At 43.7% G+C, this 19,564-nt stretch overlaps 1 protein-coding gene across 2 annotated transcripts in view; it reads right to left on the bottom strand.

The window, feature by feature from the left end:
- Positions 1-809: 809 nt before the first annotated feature.
- ADAM17 (ADAM metallopeptidase domain 17) overlaps positions 810-19,564 on the bottom strand; it is a 37,329-nt gene continuing 18,574 nt past the window's right edge. For both annotated transcript variants that reach the window (XM_052809434.1, XM_052809435.1), the window contains exons 6-19: positions 19,412-19,542; positions 17,548-17,637; positions 16,335-16,448; positions 15,654-15,798; positions 15,034-15,122; positions 12,684-12,836; positions 11,637-11,836; positions 10,488-10,591; positions 9,674-9,808; positions 7,925-8,055; positions 6,784-6,862; positions 5,516-5,604; positions 4,789-4,845; positions 810-2,858 (exon numbers count right to left, since the gene is read on the bottom strand). In XM_052809434.1, the coding sequence (XP_052665394.1) occupies positions 2,508-2,858; positions 4,789-4,845; positions 5,516-5,604; positions 6,784-6,862; positions 7,925-8,055; positions 9,674-9,808; positions 10,488-10,591; positions 11,637-11,836; positions 12,684-12,836; positions 15,034-15,122; positions 15,654-15,798; positions 16,335-16,448; positions 17,548-17,637; positions 19,412-19,542 (1,868 nt within the window). In that variant the 3' untranslated portion in view covers positions 810-2,507. The remainder of the gene's footprint in view (positions 2,859-4,788; positions 4,846-5,515; positions 5,605-6,783; positions 6,863-7,924; positions 8,056-9,673; positions 9,809-10,487; positions 10,592-11,636; positions 11,837-12,683; positions 12,837-15,033; positions 15,123-15,653; positions 15,799-16,334; positions 16,449-17,547; positions 17,638-19,411; positions 19,543-19,564) is intronic.

The raw sequence follows: 19,564 nt of genomic DNA, 5'->3' as shown, positions 1-19,564 counted from the left end.
CACAAAACAAAGATGAGGCCAACAGTGATGTATTTATTGCACATTGGGCAAGATGGAGACTGATGAGAGAGCATCAAGCTCTTCTGTGTCGTTAGCACCATGAGTCTGCCTTTGCTTTGTTTAAGACAAGCTGACCAAAACCTGTCATCTACTATGTAATAGTGTTATAAACTGGAGCATAAGTAGTGATTTTTCATGTGCCTGGAGCTAGACCAGACACTAGTTTGATTTATAAATATTAAATATTAAATATTTGATTTATAAATATTAAACTGGACTGTCCTTTCTGTAATAAATGCTTACAGTAAAGACTGGCTGAACAGCAGAAGGGGCTCCCTGTGGAAGCTGTAGCTACTGTAGTTTGTAGTTACAAACAAACTGTGCAAGAACTGTTTTGACAGTTTCTGGAATACGGCTCAGATTGGTGGATGGGTTCTGTGACATCCAAGGACTGCTCCAAACCTCTATTTTCATGCTCCCAAGCACCTGCCACTGCCTCGTTTTCACCTGGGAAGTAAAGACCTTAGTGCTGAGAACACATACTTACAGATATGCTACCTGGAAAGGCATTTGAGCATGCAGCCATACCTTAGATATGAATTTCACTGTCAGAACTGACTGTAATCAACAGGACAGATGGCAAGACCAACTCCATCCCCTGTGGGAAGCAGTGCAGGCTCACAGGCGCAGATCCATACCCTCATGCTCAGGGTCCAGCCTCCACAGCAGCCACATTTCAGAGGGGAGCAGTTAGAAATAAGTGGCTCAAGTCTGGCTGCATCCCAGACTTGTAACTGCACAGAAACAGCTCTTGTTTAACTAATTTTTTTTTTTAATATAAAAAGCTTTTATTGTATGGGGAATTAAATTAACTCCTCACACATATACTTTGCACTGAATCAAAAAAAGAAAACCCAAACAAAACAAAACAAACCCCAAAGTTCAAAACCAGTACATAAAACACAATAGCTAGTCAGATACAAATACCATAAGGCACACGTTCAAGTATTAGTGTAACAAGTATCCTTGGGGGGGGGGGGGGGGGCGTACTCCCGCAATCCTTTCAGCACAGGTTTGGTTCCTTTCCCCTCACATTTAAAAACACAAAGGCTTTTTTTTCCACAGCTGCAGTTCCCCTGTAGCTGAGAGCAGGCTTCTAACAGTTAAAATGGTTCTACTGTTGGTCACATTTTATGTCAGTTTTATCAACAGATCATGGGAGAAAACCAATGCAGACTTAAGATGCTGCTTTACTATCACAAGTGTTGCTCTGTGACTCCGCTGTGTCAGTCCATCTGCTACTAAGCTAAAACAACACTCAAGTGCCATTCCCAGCTTGCCTTGCAGATCTCCAGGTGAATCAAAGTAGAGGACACCATTAGATTACCAACTTTTAACATCACATTGTACTGTGTGGGTATTTGAAGTCATGAAGTCTCCTCCCAATACTTGCCCTGTAAGTTTAACAAAAGTTTCCTTCTTTTTTCATTAAATTCACAATTGTTTTTAAACAAATGCCCCCCCTGCAGTGGAGTGAATTTCCCCCCCCACCATTTATTTATGCAGTAGGAGCTTCCAAAGGCCGCACAGACCCTGAAAACTGAGGCTCAGCTCTTTGAACATCTCAACAATAGTGTTACCCATTTCAAAATAACATTCAGAAAAACATTTCTGCACCAAAACAACTGCTGTAAACAGTTTGTTAAAGCAGTCCTCATCCGCATAAATGATTTCTCCCCTTAAACTTCCTTCTACCAGACACCTGCAACATGCAAGCCTCTTCGTGCAGAGTGGGGAACTCCCAAGGAAAGCCTTTCTCTGCCACGAAGACAAAGACAACCTCAGTACTAGAGGCAAAAGAGTTTCATGCTAGAGGAGCATTTCATTTTTAACAGCCTCTCTATGATCCTTTTACTTATTTAGAAGCTGTATATCTTAAGCTGCTTGATTCCAATTGCACATCTTCATTCAATGCTGTGCAACTATTTTTATCTGTTTCATTACTCTCACGTTGTTCTGAAGTCACCTGTTTAGGCTTTCCTTACATGTACCTTAAATTGCTAAATGATCTACTCTATATGGAACATACTGCAGTGTTTTCATTTTGTTTTTAAAAGCCCCTTAATTTTGTTTATCAGTGCTGTCAGACTACAAAATATTAAATTATAAAAAAGGCTGATATACACAATCCAATATCCAGCAGGATATTTGGTTTTGCACCACAGGTTGAAGGAAATGTTGAAGGTCAAGGGAATAGAAAAACAAATCCAATAAGCTTCAAAAACAAGCCAGTTTTAGTTTGGATTTTCCTTTTTAAAAGATATAATGCTCTAATAAATGTAATTTAAGGAAGGTCATACACATGACCAGCATCTGCAGTAGGTCACTTCCTTATTTCTCCCACTCCCTCACAAAAATATATATACATATATTTATATTTATATAAATGAAATGGTTTTAGATCCTTGTTTTGCAGACACAAGTCATGTTTAGAAGGCAGCAAGACACTAGCATTCTGTTTCTTTGCTGTCCACCCGGTTCTGGCGCTGTAGTTTAAAGGACGAAGCTTTCTCACTCCTAATGACAGGATGGTCTGTCAAGTCCTCGAAAGATTTGGCAGCTGAGCTGCTATTTGGGAAAGGGTCCTTCTCAAACCCGTCCTCGTCAATGTGAGAGTCGGTGCTCGGGTCCTCCTGAATAGTGTCCATTCTTTGGTGGTCCTGTTTGGGTGCCGCAGCGACAGCAGGCACAGCTGTGATGGGCTGCAGAGGCTGGTGCCGGCTTGTCGACTGCGCCGTGGGGAAGGGCTTGATGATTCGAACGGAGGCAGAGTCCAGGCTGCTGAGCATCTCCACGTTCTGCAAGACACAAGCAGCCACGTCACTGGGAAAAGCAACCAGTATCTAGTCCAGGGTTCAGTTTTTGCACCCTTTTCAAAGGGAACAGGCAACGGGCACCATCTGAGGAGCACCTGTACTCCTGTTAGAACCATTTAAAGGCTGCCGTGTCCTCCCCTCCACTCCCAGCAGAGATGTGCTGACTGCCCTTGTGCCACCGCAGGTTACTCTGTGCTAGCCAGGCTGAACCCACTGCACTGTGAAATTCAAAATCCAACTCCTTTTTCTCCACAGTAGATTTATACTTACACAGGAGCAAGGGAGCATCCAACAAAAGTAATTTGTTCTACTGTTTTTCCCTCATGAAATCAGCTACACTAAGCACTAAAGGCTGAAGGGCCCTTTTCTCTCTGCTTGTTCCTTCTCCATATAAAGCACCACGGGTGGCAGCCTCACTGAGACAGAGCTGACAACTCAGCCCCACCTCCCTGGGGCCCAACACTGCTTTGACAAAACCTAGCACTGGAAACGCAGGGTCATGCCAGATGACGCCAAGAGCTCAGTGCAGGGAATCAGTCCAAGGTACACCTTACTCCTCTCTTCCAACCTGAGGAGTTCCCTGTTTCACATGCAAGAACCTGCACTGAACACAGGGTCAAAGACTGGAGGGACCACTGTGATCACACCCAAATTCTACAACCCAGATTAAGTTAAAGCCCATTGATTTCTGCTTCTATTTGAGCATGGTTTGGAAAATACCCAGAGATTTCTGGGCAAAAAAAATCCCCATGCACCTTAGTAAATGCTAACATTGGGCAGGATGAGATGTTTACCTGCTACCAGTACTGCATTTCCCAACCACTCAATCCTCAGCAGATCCAAAAGACCTAAGATTTGTTTGTTAAACTGTTGCTGGTGCAAGGAGCCCATTAACTATACCTGTGCTCCGTTGCTACACCTCCTTCTAGGATGTTCTTGATTGAATTCAGGTATAAAGCTCTAAGGTGACTTTTCTTATGGCATTCAAGACCAGCTATGGGTGACTCGAACTAAAATCGCTTTCAGTTACATCAGAGCAGATGACAGAGGCAATCTGCCTCAGCAGTCTTTGACTTCAGTATGCTTCCCCCAGTGGCTGTACAAGAAGGAGCTCTGCAAGGCTTTTTTTTCCCCCTCCTGTTACAAAACGACACTTCCTTAATTGAATGGTTCAGTTATTAATAAGAATTGGGTTGTCAAAGCACTGGACAGGACACCCAAAAAAAAAAAAAATCTATGTCAGAAGGTGCCCTGTGCTGGACTGTAATAAAATTTGTCTAGGCACTTTTTTGCTCTTCCCCTCTCCCAACTCAGTATCTACGAGGTGAGAAACATTACTGACGGGTCCCAGCACTCCCATAGGCAACTGGAAGGCTTTAGCACATCTCACCAATAGGAGCTGACTCCTGCAAATGACCATTCTGCAGCAAAGACACCACATTTTGCAGAGATTTTTCTGCAGCGTCGCCCCACTAAGCCTCGTGCTTCGCTGACACCACTTGGCTGGGAACAAGCGGTCTGTGGTTGAAGCTGCTGAATGGCCCATGCCGAGGGGAGCCCATGCACAGGCACCCACTGTGTGAAGCAGTGCTCCGCAGAGCGGAGCAGCTTCCTGCCCCGGGAGCTGCGGCTGCTGCAAGAGAGCTGCTTTGTCAACAAGGTCAAGGGACTGCTCTTACAGGAAGGAAGAATCAGACCCCACCAAGCTGCAGTGCTTGATATATCGAATACAGGCTTGTTCAACAAAACAGTTTCCCCTCAAATTGATTCATCCATCTGCAGCGTGAGGCACAGGGCTCCAGGTCTCCCTATTATCGCTTCTTTGATAAAGACTCCGCACACAACTTAGGTTCAGATTATCTAATACACATTGGATAGCTTTCTGCCAATTCATATTCAGACAGCCACTTACACTGGGGCAAAACAAGGACTTTGTGTTCTCCTCGTACTGCTTGTCCAGTTTCTTGTCCTATTTGAAAACAAACAAAAGCAAACCAAAACACAGACACACACACACACACAAAATAAGAAAGTTAGTTTCCCAATTGCAAGGTCCCTGTCCCCGTTTCCCTGCAGGGACACAGCAGTGCCTGGGGCTCTTTTCCCTTCCCCTACCTCCCATGCCTTCCCATCCATGCCAGCAGTGCTTGCAGGCGCAGCATCCCTCTGCTCTAACCCCACACTGCTGTCAGCATCACGCCACATGCCCATGCTCCCAGTTGCCATGAGCGCTCTCTTTACCCATCCACCCAAGCTCAACCAAGACCACTTCCTGCTCTGCGTCTCCCCACAAGATGTGGATGTCTTGTTTCTTAGCAGGGCTTTAGAAAACTTTGAAGTTACCAAAATTATACTTGGAGAATTCGGGAGGCAGAGGAAGAAAATCTGCCTAGGAAAGAATGAGAAGACCTCCAGGGAATAGTCATAGGAGCACTGGGTCTGCCAGAGCCCAGCAGAGTTTAGCAGGAGTTCTGCCTACTGAAAGGAGCAGTAGGTCTTACATATGCTGGATTCCCCCCCAGGGTTTGCTAAAAGCTTCCCATCACCTTCTCCCACAGACATGTGCCATTTTGTACAGGAAGGGTGTTCTCTTACAGCTCAATCCAACAGAGCACTCATCTCAAAGACAGCTTACTCACCACACAGTGCACAAGGATGCTGAGAGGAATCCAAAAAAGCAAGGAGAAGACAAGCACAGAGCCCACTATATTATCCGCTAGGAACTTCCCTGTGAAATCAGTTCAAATCTGTTAGTCACCTACCAAATACTGTTTCATGAACATACACATGTATATCCCCATTCTGCAACCACTGCTTATGCAAGGCAAGCCACAGAATTGCTCAGAGAAGCACAGGCTGCAGGACTAGGCAGTGAGAAAAGAAATTATACAATTTTAGAAAACTGTATACAATATGTTAACAATAACAGTTTTTCTCCTCCGTTCTCTGATGAGACATACTGACAGGCTGTAACATTTAATGAGTTGATTGGGAACAGTTAAACAAGCTGCCCTCTGGATTATAGAAGACATACTGTGAGTCTGTTACCAAATTCTGATTTTACAGTCATGTGATAACTACCTGCCTCCACAAACAAAATATTTGTACATCAAAGACATACAAACTGCCTCTAACTGAGCAGGCTAAATAGCTTTAACAATTACCTAAGAAACAATTTTTGGACCCTAGAACTCAAGATTGAAAGCCCCAAACCCAGATAATGACACTGTGTAGGCACAGCATTACTGTGAGCGTATGCAGTTACCCAGTCATTACACAGCACCGGCTTATTAACAGGTTTTGTATGGTTCCAGTAACACAGAGTGAGACACTGGGGAGTTACACTGGGGGGCTACCTGCATGGATGGCATGGTGGGGATCAAGACCAAGGAGGCCCACTCACAATAGCTGGACAGTGACTCAGTACAGGCACTCAGCTTGAGATGCGTGGCCTCAGTGGTTTTCTTAACTAAGAAAGAAATGAAGTTTTCCTCTCCCAGTCTGTTGACATTTAAATCCCACTGAGAGGCCCACTTTATACTATGCTGAATCTAGCTGACCTCAGAGGTCTAGCAGACCTCTGACTGTCTGTTATTTCCTTTTCTCTAATTGACCTACTTCTTAGTATTCAGACAAGAAGCTATCATCTCCTTTCCAAGCTTGGAAGATGCCTAGAAAATAATGGAGTGGAAAAATGCAAAATGATCCCCTGTCCTTTCAGCTTTAAAAGGCAAGATCAGTATCAAACTTTAGGCAAAAATGTATTTTTATATATCAGAAACACAGCTACTAGCTACTCTTGCATATAGGTGAATAAAACCAGCCAGCTAACTCCCTCTGAGAGTTTAGAGGTTCGTGTCATGAAGTAAAAAGAAAAAAACCCAAAGGATTTGGTTATGTATCTTACCAAAAGTATTGATGCTGAGTTGGTCTATGAAATCCCAAAATCGTTCAATCACATCCTGTACTTGCTTCTCACATTTGCCCTGTGAAAGTAAACACTTACTTACAAAATAATCTTACACTATCTAAGCATTAACTACTGCCTTCTTGAAGAGGGAAGAAGATACAAAGACAGTAATGAAGTGAAAAAAACAGACACAGCAGCACTTTACTCACCTTCTGAATACAGATTTACACTCACGCCCAGTAGGAGCAGTCCATTTTTATTGACTTTATTTTTGGCAGAACAGTTTCAATTCTATTGCTGTCTGAAACAGCTGAAGTTTTAACATTTTGAGAGGTGCAGAAACCACCCTGCCCTCACCCCATGTTAGGGAACATAAAACTGAAGTTTCTGGAGAGGTTTAAGCACCGGAAGCCACAGTTCCCATTACCCACCGAGAAGGCTGCAGCTCTCAGGAGCCCAAGGTTACAGACAGACAGACTCCCAGATCTGGCTGTGCTGGTTTAACACAGTAGATCATCACACTTCCAGCTCTGCCAGCAGAAGGGCTGGGCCACACCCTCCCAAACTCCCTCCTGCCAACACCCAGTTTAGCTTCAACTGTTGGGGTCTGCAGGTGACACGACTATCCATGCAGGCGTACCACAGAAACGGTCACTGACTGCCAGCAACCCACCAATCTTCCTGCCAGGGGCTCACTACCCCTTTCAGATACTGACAGCTAGATTTTCCTGTGACTGCACCCTGACCTGAACTATTTTAGTCAAAATTAATTGAGCTAACGTGAACAACTGAAATAGCAAGCGCTGCAAACCTAACCAAGCTTACGGCAGTGCTCATTCACCTCCTTCACACAAACTGCCAGCTGGCTGAGCTGTGAAGAGCAGCAGAAGGGGGCAATAAGCAACAGTAGAAGGTAACAGCTTCACCTTGCACAGGTCTCTGCAGAACTAACTTCCATCTGCAGCCTCAGACAACCTTTAATATTTACCCCATGGAGAGGTACTTACACAGTATCACCCTGCTCAGCAGCATGTCAAGCTTTGGTTTCTCTTTACTAGCACAGTCCTCATCACAGAGGACTAAAACACCCAGGCACAGAAGCAGAGCATGCAGTGCATAGACATCTGAGAAAACTTACATTTGTATCGCAGAAGCCCACAGTGCAAGGCTTCCCCTTGCGCAGGAACAAGAACTGGTCGTTAGCATCAACATACGGTATGCACCTATCCTGCTCGTCCCGGCAGCACACCTTGCAGGAATTATCCGTTTCTGTAATAAAACAACAAACTCATTCCTCAGAAGCACCAAGAATCACCTGCAACCCATAACCAGCAAACGCATTACCCCACACGTCCCCTGGCTCACTGTGTTCCTGCCCAGCTTCTCCGGGGAAGGCAGGACTGTGCGAGTCACCCAATTTCAGTTACTCCAACAACCAAGCCTGAAACTCAACCAGATGCGTGTGCAACATATTAAGCGACACAGTGGGACCAAGCTCTCCAAGCTGATACCTCAACACTGCAGCAATCAACAGGCAGGTGAAGAGGTTCCAAACACATCCAAGATACAGATTTAAATATTTCTTGGACCTTGGGTCCTCTAGGCACCTTTCTCCTTAGCTATGCCCTCCATCTCAAACGGTGGGGCCCACACTACTTCCTTGCACTGGCCCTGTGAAGCTTTCCTCCTGCTCCCAGCTGCTTTACCGGATTTAAGAGCCCAGATGGGGAGCAAGTGAACAGTGAAGCTTATTGACAGCAGTATATGACAGGCAGGTTTGCAGCAGCAGAGGACTGGACTCACGAATCCTGTGTTCTCAAGGCACTTTAACCTCTTTGAAATCTTTCTTAAACCACTTGTTGGAGGCTACCACTCCTCTGCCAGATGCCTGGTCCAGAGGTTGGTTGGGATCTCCTTACATTCAGAGAACAGTCAGACTTTCCCTCCCCTCCTCCTGTAGCAGAGGAGGTAGAGGGTGGGGGAGTGCCCTCTCCTTTAACTGGGGTGCCAGACCATAAATGCCTGGGCACCAGCAGTGTGCCCAGGTGGCCAAGAAGGCCAACAGCTTCCTGGCCTGTATCAAAAAATAGCGTGGCCACAGCAGGAACAGGGAGGTGATCGTCCCCCTGTACTCGGCACTGGTGAGGCCGCACCTCGAATACTGTGTTCAGTTTTAGGCCCCTCACTACAAGACAGACATTGAGGTGCTGGACTGCGTCCAGAGAAGGGCAAGAAAGCTGGTGAAGGGTCTAGAGCACAAGTCTTATGAGGAGCGGCTGAGGGAACTGGGGTGGTTTAGCCTGGAGAAAAGGAGGCTGAGGGGAGACCTTATCGCTCTTTACAACTACCTGAAAAGGGGGCTGTAGCGAGGTGGGAGTCGGTCTCTTTTCCCAAATAACAAGCGATAGGATGAGAGGAAACGGCCTCAAGTGGCACCAGGGGAGGTTTAGGTTGGATAGTAGGAAAAATTTCTTCAACGAAAGGGTTGTCAAGCATTGGAACAGGCTGCCCAGGGAAGTGGTGGGGCCACCACTCCTGGAGGTATTTAAAAGACATGTAGACACGGTGCTTAGGGATATGGTTTAGTGGTGGACTTGGCAGTCCGAGGCTTATGGTTGGAATCGATGATCTTAAGGGTCTTTTCCAACATAAATGATTCTATGATTCTAAGTCTCATCTACATGTCTTCAAACCCAGACCATCAGAGGACAAGAGGACATTTACATTCTTTTTCCAAAGAGAAAACACTAGCCCTGAAAAAACAACATTTAAACTTTTTCAGAAACCAGAAACTGTGCCCTCCAACAGACAACCTCCAGGGTGAGGCCAGCACTCTCCGAGGAGCAGAGCTGAAGCACACACTTCAGTTCAGTCCTGTGTCACCCACCATTGCACGCACATGACCGTAGGTTCTTCTCCCTCTCGCAGAAAGGGACACACTCCCCATCCTTGCACTTTCCCATGTCCACGCAGACTGTGTCATCTGGAGCATTCCCTGGAGGGGGGCACTCACTGCTGTTCCCTACAGATGGGGGTCAACAGAGTGGGAGGACTGTGTTAGAGCAAAGGGCAGAGCACCTAAGCGTGCAGGAAAAGAAAAAAGGAAAATAAAGGAAATCCAGACTCATCCCAGGAAGGAACCCCAATAGCTTGTTCTCGGCCTTCATCTGCAGGCTGCCTGCCAGCTCCTCCGAGAGGCAGCAGAAGCTCTGAAAGCTTTCAGCAACTCAGGCATTGTGGCACGCTGGCAGCCAAGCAGTAGGTAGCAGACCCTGGAGGCACCATCAGCAAAGCAGCAGCTCTGACTTGACTCCTTGCCTCCAGGACAGATTATGAGGAGGAAGTAAACAAGTGGGGAAGTGAAGCAGAGTTGCAGTAATTCCACCCTTTCTATGGCAAGATTCAGCTCATCCTTGTCCCCTCCCAGTGACACACTGTTTTGTTTTTTCTTCTTTTAAGGGAAAGAAACAAAGAAGAAGAAGAAAAAAAATCAACATTTTTCATGTTCTGGGCAGTAAATCACCAAGTGACTCCTGAACTACAATGAAACTCATTATAGGGCAATTTCGTGATGCTTAAATGGTCTCTAAAATTACATGTACCGGATGAATAAAGGGCACTAGTTTGAAAGCAGATTGAACAGGACACTGAGCCTGAAGCGCTTGGCTAGCTGACGTGAAGGGTACAGAACCACGTCCTACCAGTGCAAAAAGACTCTCCTTTACAAGTGGCATTTATGGCTTCTTGGCATTTCTTCTGTGCACTTTCAAACTGACAGCCTTTACAGCAGGGACTGTTCCGATCACTGTGGAAAGATCAAAATGAAAGAAGGAAATATTAAGCCATCTTTTAAAAAGAAGTAAAAGCATGACAAAGCCAGGGAAAAAGGATGTTGGGGGGGGGGGGGGAAGAGCTACTTCTTCGAGATTGACTCACTGATTCAAAATCCTCACCCTCTCTGCCCCCTCCCACGACCACCTTTCTACACACCCACTCACTCTTCTTTTACCAAAGGTAAAAGCATGTAGAAAGTACAACGTACTGAGAGACAACACAGAGACCCTTATATTTATTCAAGGCACTTGGATCCTCTTCTTGTCACTTGCTGTGCAACTTTGGACAAGATCTTCTACTCTTTTCTTCCCCATGCATTTCCCCCCCTTCTGTTTTTCCTAAAGGTTTACTACTCTTCATTCTGCGCTGTCTTTATTCTTGTTGTTCTGCACCTAACGCAAGAAGGCCCTTAGTACAAAACACTCATTAAAACTGAGGGATTTCTTGCTAAACAAGAGGAGTTGCACAAGCTCTCTACTGTTACGTGGCGCAGAGCTGAACTCTGAAAAAACAGACTGGACACTGCATTGCAACAGGGCCACGAACACCCCAAAGAGCAACAAGAACAGAAAGAGGACTCATTTAGTGCAGTCGCTGTGTTGTCTGCTCAAACACATTTTGCAGCAGTCTTGAAAATACCAGTATGTGATCCCAGTTCAAAGCCACCTTGCCATACAAGCAAAAATTGAATTTGCCCAGGAAATTTTTAATATTAATTTTTGACTGCCTAAATTTCTGTAATAATAATAGTAACAACAACAACAATAATAATAATCTTCAAGCCTGTAGCTATTGCCACTTCTACGAGAAAGTAAAAGAACGCTACAAAACTTAATGTATGCAAACAGTGCATGCACACAGCAGCCTTTCCTGAAGTCCTTTATTGTCTTCAGCTCACACATTTAACCTTAAAGCCAGGAAACGGGTCTGCGACACTGCAGGTTGCTTTAGGAGCTTTCAACCCAGCCCGTTGTTTTCTCCTATGTTTAGAGAAGTTGCAGCTTATTTCCCCTTACCTGCATTTGGCACCATCTTTCAGTTTACAGTCTGCAGAGCAGCAGGGATCAGCCTGTTGGTACAAGAGGCCAGGATCGCATTCTTCCCCTTCATCCACTCTGGAGTTCCCACACACTTTGTTGTTGCGCTCTTTGAAGCACTCCTGGGCCTTGATCTCTATGGTCCTATGGATGGATTTTTTGCTGCAGCTTGAGAACATCTAGAGAGTCACGAGGGGAAAGAGCAGCACTGAGGAGCGTACCTTTCTGTCAACAAGTGGCATCTAAGAGCCTCAGCCTCCTTACACCTCCAAATTCTGGTGTTATTCCCTCTTTACAAGTTTGATACCTTGGAACAATTTTAAGATGGGAAAGTAATGGTTGGGTCCATAAAGGACATTGCTGTGTTACAATGCAGGGACACCTGCACGCAGTCTGGCTCAGGGTCACAGAACCAGCTCCAGCTCTCCCATGGCTTCAGGAGCACTAGCAACCATCCCCAGGAAGGGCTGCGAAGTTGTAGCATCAGGGAGAGACTGCACTGCCTCTCGGCAGCAGGGCTAGGGGTGAACAACAGCAAGTCAGACCAGACTGCAGACTAATCACTCCCTTGATAATCTTGGCTTCTCATCTGCAGAACAGGCACAATGCCAAGTCTGCACTGCCAGTGCAAGCTTCTGAGACTGGCGAGCACAATGGCTGTGGCATCTGGCAGTCTCTCTCCAACAATAGCTATGAACCACCCAAACATGATTTGGTACTGAAGGTCCTGTATTTGGCTCTTGCTGATGACCTGCTTTTAGGAGCATGTGGCCACAGCTAATTATAGACAACTAATTAAAAAAAGCACCTGGGCATGCTATGAACTCTGGTGAAACTCAGAATCCAAAGATGAGCTTATGTGGCAGAGAACCCAACAGCATGCAAGTATGTTTTCTTCTTATGGCTAAGCCATTACATCCTGACAGTTTCAAGCTACAGGAATCATTAACTAAATAGACTTGCCATGCAAATGGTCATTGACCATAGCAGAAACTTGTACCTGGAAACAAAACTATGCAACTATACCTTGTTGTTTTCATGATCTCCACTGACAGCAATTGGATACATAACATATTTCCCTCCCTGGTCTTCAGTGGGGGCACATTCTGGCAGACTATCAGGATCATGCTCTGCTCCAAAATTATGTCCGAGTTCATGAGTTGTAACCAGGTCAGCCTCCTTTTTTGAACATGAAAAATGCAATATTGAAAAAAATTATTCCGAGCAGGACAGGACAGAAGATTCCAACTACTTCCAGGCCACCAGCAATTCTAAGATACACTGAGATGGAAAGGGATTTTCCTATGAACATTTTTTGGGGGGGTTGAGGGGTTAGGGTTTTTTGTTGGTTGTTTTTTGGGTTTGGTTTTATTTTTGGTTTGGTTTTTTGTTTGTTGGTGGGTTTTGGGTTTTGTTTTTTTTTTTTATTGAAGTGGAGAACTGAAGGCAAGTAAAATTATGGTCCATTTCCAAAGACAAGTTCCAGGACTAGGTTTGAATACTAAACCACCGTTAAAGGCAAAATGCTGTCCTAGAATACCAATTCAATCTTGTTTTCGATGCAATGCAGATACTTAAAATATGAAAATTTGCTTTTAAATAGCTGGAAGGCATAAAAAGTTGAAACAAAAACCAATCCAAACAAACACCAGCTACTATGATTAGCCAATCTCCTGTTTAACATAGCTTGCCATTAGAATTATTTTTTCTAAATGGATGATGACATTAGGAGTGCTGAATAAGCTCTTCTATTGCACGATTACTAGGAAAGACATCTAAAAACGTGGCCCAACAGGGATGGATTTCCAACACCACTTATGCAAGACACAACCTCCTCTGCTGAGGATCCCAAACCGGCTCTGCCTTGCTGTGTGCCTCCCTGCAGTGCCTTGACCAGCAGATGGTGTCAAGCTCACAAGGTGATAACCACAAATAAAACTAGCACAGAAATAAAAGTTAACCACAAGGAGACCAAGCAGTTCACGAGAGAGAGAGGCAAGTTTGACGAGCTAACCGTCGTTTCAGCTGCTGTGCAGGCACAGGAAGGACCAAGCACTGCAATGAGCAGCACCGGTACCCAGTGTTGGCATAGCTAACAGGAGAGCTGCCCAGAGATCAGTCCTGTGCTTCATTGTGTTTAATTTGGGGAAGGGTTTTAAGCAGATATTTTTTGTCTTTCAAAACCCAAGTGGACACCGTGCAACACTCTCCCTGTGAAACCAATCCATAATGCTCCCACTGCCTCATCCCAAGCTTTGTGCCTGCCACTAGAAAGACAGCAAACTCAATTTCCTTTGTAATCCAAGGCTGTAACCTCCAGCTTGAAGATGGAACAACACACACAAATAGCATGGCAACAGCTAGAGCTCTTTGTCGACATCCCTCTCACACAAAGCTTCACTGTCTGTTTTTTTTTTCCTAGCTTCTTGACAACTTCTGTGCCAAGTTTTAGCCCACACATCAATTATGAATTCCCTTTATAATCAGGCTACAGAAAAGCACAGCTGAGAAGTCAGCAGAATTCAGCAAGAGAGAAATATGCCCAACTGCAGAGATTTCGTAGATGCAAACACAAGCACTGCTCTGGTATCTTTACAAGTGAGACAAAGCTCATATTCAGGCCTTTACGTATTTACTGTCTCATCAAGTATAAAAAAAAAAATCCAGAGATCATCAATTTACATTAGGCTTAGTACTAGCACTAATAAGCCCTGTCCATTACACTGTTCTCTGCTCTACTTATTCGGGACGCACACAAAAATCAGATAGACGAATTTCATTAAAAGGCCCAAACTAAACCACCTACTTTGCCTGCACTACTTTCACTGCTTTACCTTGCAAATGGAATAGACCAAGCGTACACAATCGTCCATCTGCATGTTGTAGGTATACATAATAGCAAACATGTAAGTTTTTTCTTATTTGAGTCAGCAGACTAATTTTATTCTTACTGTAAGGCTACTTCTTGTATAACACTGCTTGTTCTGTTTGAGGGTTTTGTTTTGGTTTGTTTGTTGGGTTTTTGTTGTTTTTTTTTTTTTTTTAAAGCAAAATACATTTAAGTTCATCCTTTGAAAATCCTGTTTATATGTGGACAACTACATCTCCTATTAGACACTAGCTATGTTTCCTCATTCCTGCTCCACAGTGAATTCAATCTTCCAATTCCATTCAGTCCTGACTCTCCTTGTCAGCAAGAACAAAAACGATGATTTTGGTTTTGTGACCTACATCCTTGTCCTCAAGGATCTGACTCAATTGGAAAGCCAGCAGCTCGTTTCTGAGAGCATGGAAGCTTGTCACAATCCCATGGCACACAACACGCACGTACATACACGGGAACGTTCACGCTCTGCAGAGGAGGATACTCTCCTACCTTTGTGAGGATGGTCTTCCCATAGTTCTTGGTGCTGGTTAAGCCACTGTTCAGATAGATGTCCTTCTTTGCAGTTTGACTATAGTAAGCTACAGAAGTAAGAAATAAACAAATAAAAATTGACAAACATTTTCCTTGGGTTTCAGGGTTTTTTTGGGGGAGAGAGGGATACTTGTTTGGGGAAATGAACAGCTTTATTGTTCTCACAGGCTCACCAGTGAGACCCTGTCCCTTGCCAGTTTTTGGAGTGGGGAATGTTTCAAGCACAGCACAAACAGCTCATGTACTGCAGCAAAGGGGAAAATATAAGAAATTTCCAAGACAATAGCATCTGCCATTCCAGAACTGCTGCAAGATGCGCCCACACAAAGCAGCCCTTGGTCTAGGGTTTGTTCTAGCCAGCTTGTTCACACCAGATAGCTTAGTGACTTTTATCCTTCCCTCCCTTCTTTTTCCAGCTCCAGCCAAGAAAATGGCCATCTATTCTATCCAAAAACCAACAACTAGAGTCCAGGCAAATAACACATCATGCTCCATGGAAGTCGGAGAAGAGGATTAAACACAAGTAACAAAAACTAGCTTTCAACCCAGAACTGGGACAGAAGAAAAAGAAGCCTTGCCTTTAGGACAAATGCCACCATGGCTGTTAGGTCTGGGAGAGCCAACATAAGCCAATCCAAGTGTTCCCATGTCAAAATCTTGATACGTGAAGAGATGAGCAAGGCACACGTGAGCTGCTTTCTCAGCAATATCAAAGCTAAATTGCTTTAAGGAAAAAAAAAAAAACAAACCAAATCTTTGTAAGACACTTTATGGTGCACATTAGAAGCCTATAAATAAGAACATTTATCTAATGAGCCAGACAGGCACCTTCTAGATCCGGTTAAGTCAGAAAAAAGCAGCTGTTTAGCTGTCCTACAGAGCTGTAGAAAATTAAATTAATACCCAAGTACATTGTATGCATTCATTTATATAACTTGTCTATTCATTTCCCCTTTTCACAGAGAGGCAAAAACCAAGTACAATAATTTTATGAAGGTGACAAGACAGCCAGTCTCAGGGCCAGACACATCAGGACTGCCTTTCTTACTCAGGCCACATACTAATACTACTAATTGATGTGTGCTCTATAATTATGCAATGGAGCCCTTTACCATGGGCTACAGGGCACATCAGCTAGTTTGTGTAACATCTACACGTCATGCGAAAGAAGTAGAGGAGTTTCATCTGTTACCACAGAGCAGCTGTATGAATGAGTAATTCTCTGTGAGGGGCACAGTTTTTTAAGGGTTACAACCTACCTCTAGCAGCATTTTCACATCCCAGGCATCTTTCTTATCATCTGGGTAACTTTTTGCCATATTGTAATGCTTTTCTCCAGGTTTTACAATATTTGGCTCATTGTGGATGATAATCTACATTTCAAAAAGGGCAACAACAATGTAGAGGAATTTTGGTCAATTTAGTAGCTACAGAAAAGCTTTCAATGTAATCTTAAATGTCTCAATAGATCTGCAAGGAGAAAAATTCAGACTCAGCATGCTTCTAATGTTAACTTTTCAGCCTCTGCTAGTTAAGATACACCAAATACATCATAAGTAACTACACCAGCCCTTTTACAGGGCAACATCAACAGTTTTCACTGTAACATTCTGCTTTGAGATGCATGTTACTCTATCAAAAAAACCAAATACAACCAGGATTTACATCTAGTATAAATAACCCCTAATCATTTCAGAGTTCTAGCTAACCAAAACATATTTTAAAGGATTGCTACTTTCCCCATAGCCTAGACTTAGTGCATCATGTTCTTTTCCCCTCCCTGCCCAATTTACTCTCCTTCCTTGTTCCTGCAGACCTTTTCCCAGTAAAGGGGCAGCTAGCTTGTACCATTAGTCTCCGTGCTCCACATCACAGCTCTTGCAGTACTCTGAGCTGATGGATTGCTCTTCTTTTTAATGCCCTTTTCCAGATTTCTGTGCACTAACTTTCAGAAGCCATCATATAAATTGAAGTCACTACATCCCCTGTGTCCACCCTAGAGCAGCTTCTACACTATCACATCATGATACCATGATGTCTAAGAGAGTCATTAAAGCTCTTCAGGCAGGATTTGTGTTTTTTCATCTGTGTTTGAGGCCCACTCAGGCTTTGTAAGCTAAGCACTAGTCATAGACACAAACATTAAATGTATGCATAAGAGTATGTCTGACAGAAACAAGAATTCCTCATATTCAGGGAAAAAAAGCACCTTTGAATTGAGATTAAACATGGAAAGATTCCCCCTGAGAAGTCCCATCTCAAACGCTGCAAGGAACTGAAAATGGGCATGCTGTGTCAGATCATTAACGCCACCACTAGCAAGATGCTATTTCAGAGTGGTCCTGACTGGAGTTAATAATACAGGATTTGATTATTTTAGCTCTAATCCAGATAAAATAATCAGAAACCCTGATATCTAAACCATGTTCTTATCCTTTAAATTGGAAACCTTTTGTACAGTTCAGTGAATACCTGCTCTATCTGTATGCCGTACCCATTGAAGGCTCCATTGTCCCAGGAAGTATTTCGGTAGATGTCATCTACTCTGTCTATCAATTCAATCTATGTAGAAAAGAAAAACAAGTTATTTAAGTTCCGAGCTTTCATGTAATAAAGTTCAAGACACTCAGAGAAGCTGCAACATACTTATCTAGAAACACTCACTTCAAATTAAAGTTGAACCTCATGTAACAGACATACTATACTCACTGATCCAAACCCAACAGTACTTGGATCCAGAGAGTATTATCAAATATCCTTGAAAATTTTCCATCATAAAAAAACCAGTACAAACTTTCCCCTTTATCACTTCTGTTTGTGTAGTGGAAGAGTGATAATATTAAGAACAAGACATCTTGGGAAACACTTTGTTCATATACTAGTTTTCCAGGTTTCTTTGAGGGGAAGGGCAGAGGCAGGAATTGTTTTTACTGCTTTGTTTTAGCACAATGCTTAACTAGTTTAACTGACCCCTGAGGCTTGCTTCCCTCTCCCAGCCAAAACCCTATTATTTTCCTTATTATGGTTCAAGCACAAGGTTCCAGAAAGTCTCTCATCAGTGCTCACTATCAATACCTCCCTTTTCAAGCTGTTCTCATCTTCCTAAAAAACGCCTTCTACTAAATATAAACCATCAAACCTGCTCAGAATGAAAAGTGACATTCAGAGCCACTTGATAATAGTTTATGCTTTAGTTTTCCAATCACTGTGTTGTTAACAGTACACATCTACCCAGGAAACACAACAGTTGGTTAGCCTCAGCATATGTCAGATGCTGAGATAATAGCATCTCTGCAAACACACAAACTGAGGCTCCGTTACCTGAGGAATGTAAACATTTCGGGGGACAGAAAGGTCAAAAAGCCAGCAAAGGTAGAACAGAGTGATTAGCACTTCAAAGATTCAGGCTCAGAAAGAGACTCTTGACAAACAACAGACCTCCAAAAGTAGTTTCATTTGTTTTTGTCTCCCATCCCCAAACCCATACTCTCCACTTCTGCTGAAAGGCTGTGGGCAGGCATTCTATTTCACAAAAACTTGTCAGGTAGACAACCCCATTGTACTGGTTTTGGCTGGGTTACTTGGTAACCAGTAGACATGAGAGCCCTCCTTTCCTGAGGATGGCTAAACACCTGCCTGCTGATGGGAAGCAGTAAATTAATTTCTTATTTTGCTTTGCTTGCGTATGCAGCTTTTGCTTTACCTATTAAACTGTTTTTCTCTCAACCCACAAATTGTCTCACCTTTACCCTTCTGATTCTCTCCCCAACCCATCGGGGAGGAGTGAGCAAGCGGCTGGGTGGGGCTGAGCTGCCTGCTGGGGTTAACCCACAACACCCATGTACAACCAAAGGAATTGTTTACCGCGCCTGCTTCTAATTTTGTTGTTCTGGACAGAGGATCCTGGAAGAATTTTGGAAAAAAAAAAAAAATCTATACAAGTTGCTTTTGCCTCTCATATGAGCTTTATACATGCTTGAACTTCAAAGATGCTTGGATCGTTTGCAGTGGATTTCAAAATCCAGGAGATTCTAAAGCTCCAACTGGAAAAAAAAAAGTTTCTTAGGCAGAAAATAGCATAGCCACAAGGAGTATGTGAAGGGAAGGGATTTGTTCATAAGTGAAACTTGAAGACTATTTAACTATAGTATCACCATTATAAAACATCTTAAAAGCATGATTTAGCACTTTCCCAGGTAAAAAGCACACGCAGCCATGAGACATAAATACATTATGTTGTGCAAAAGTAGTATAAGCTGTACGTTCTTTTAACTACTGACTCAGTATTTTTTCCTGCATTTATTCCAGCAAATTGTAACAGAATATATTTACTTACCAAATAGTTTATAGTGGTACTCTCTTCCCCACGGCCCATATACTTGAAAAAACGATGATCGGCCACTACCAACATCTTGCACGTGTTTTTGGAGCTCTCTGGAACAGCTCTTTTCTTCCGATGGATGCTTGCTAATGTGAACATTTTAAATAC

The sequence above is a fragment of the Harpia harpyja genome, chromosome 15 (genome assembly GCF_026419915.1).
Source record: "Harpia harpyja isolate bHarHar1 chromosome 15, bHarHar1 primary haplotype, whole genome shotgun sequence".
NCBI classification, from domain to species: domain Eukaryota; kingdom Metazoa; phylum Chordata; class Aves; order Accipitriformes; family Accipitridae; genus Harpia; species Harpia harpyja.
This window is presented reverse-complemented; position numbering and strand designations above follow the sequence as displayed.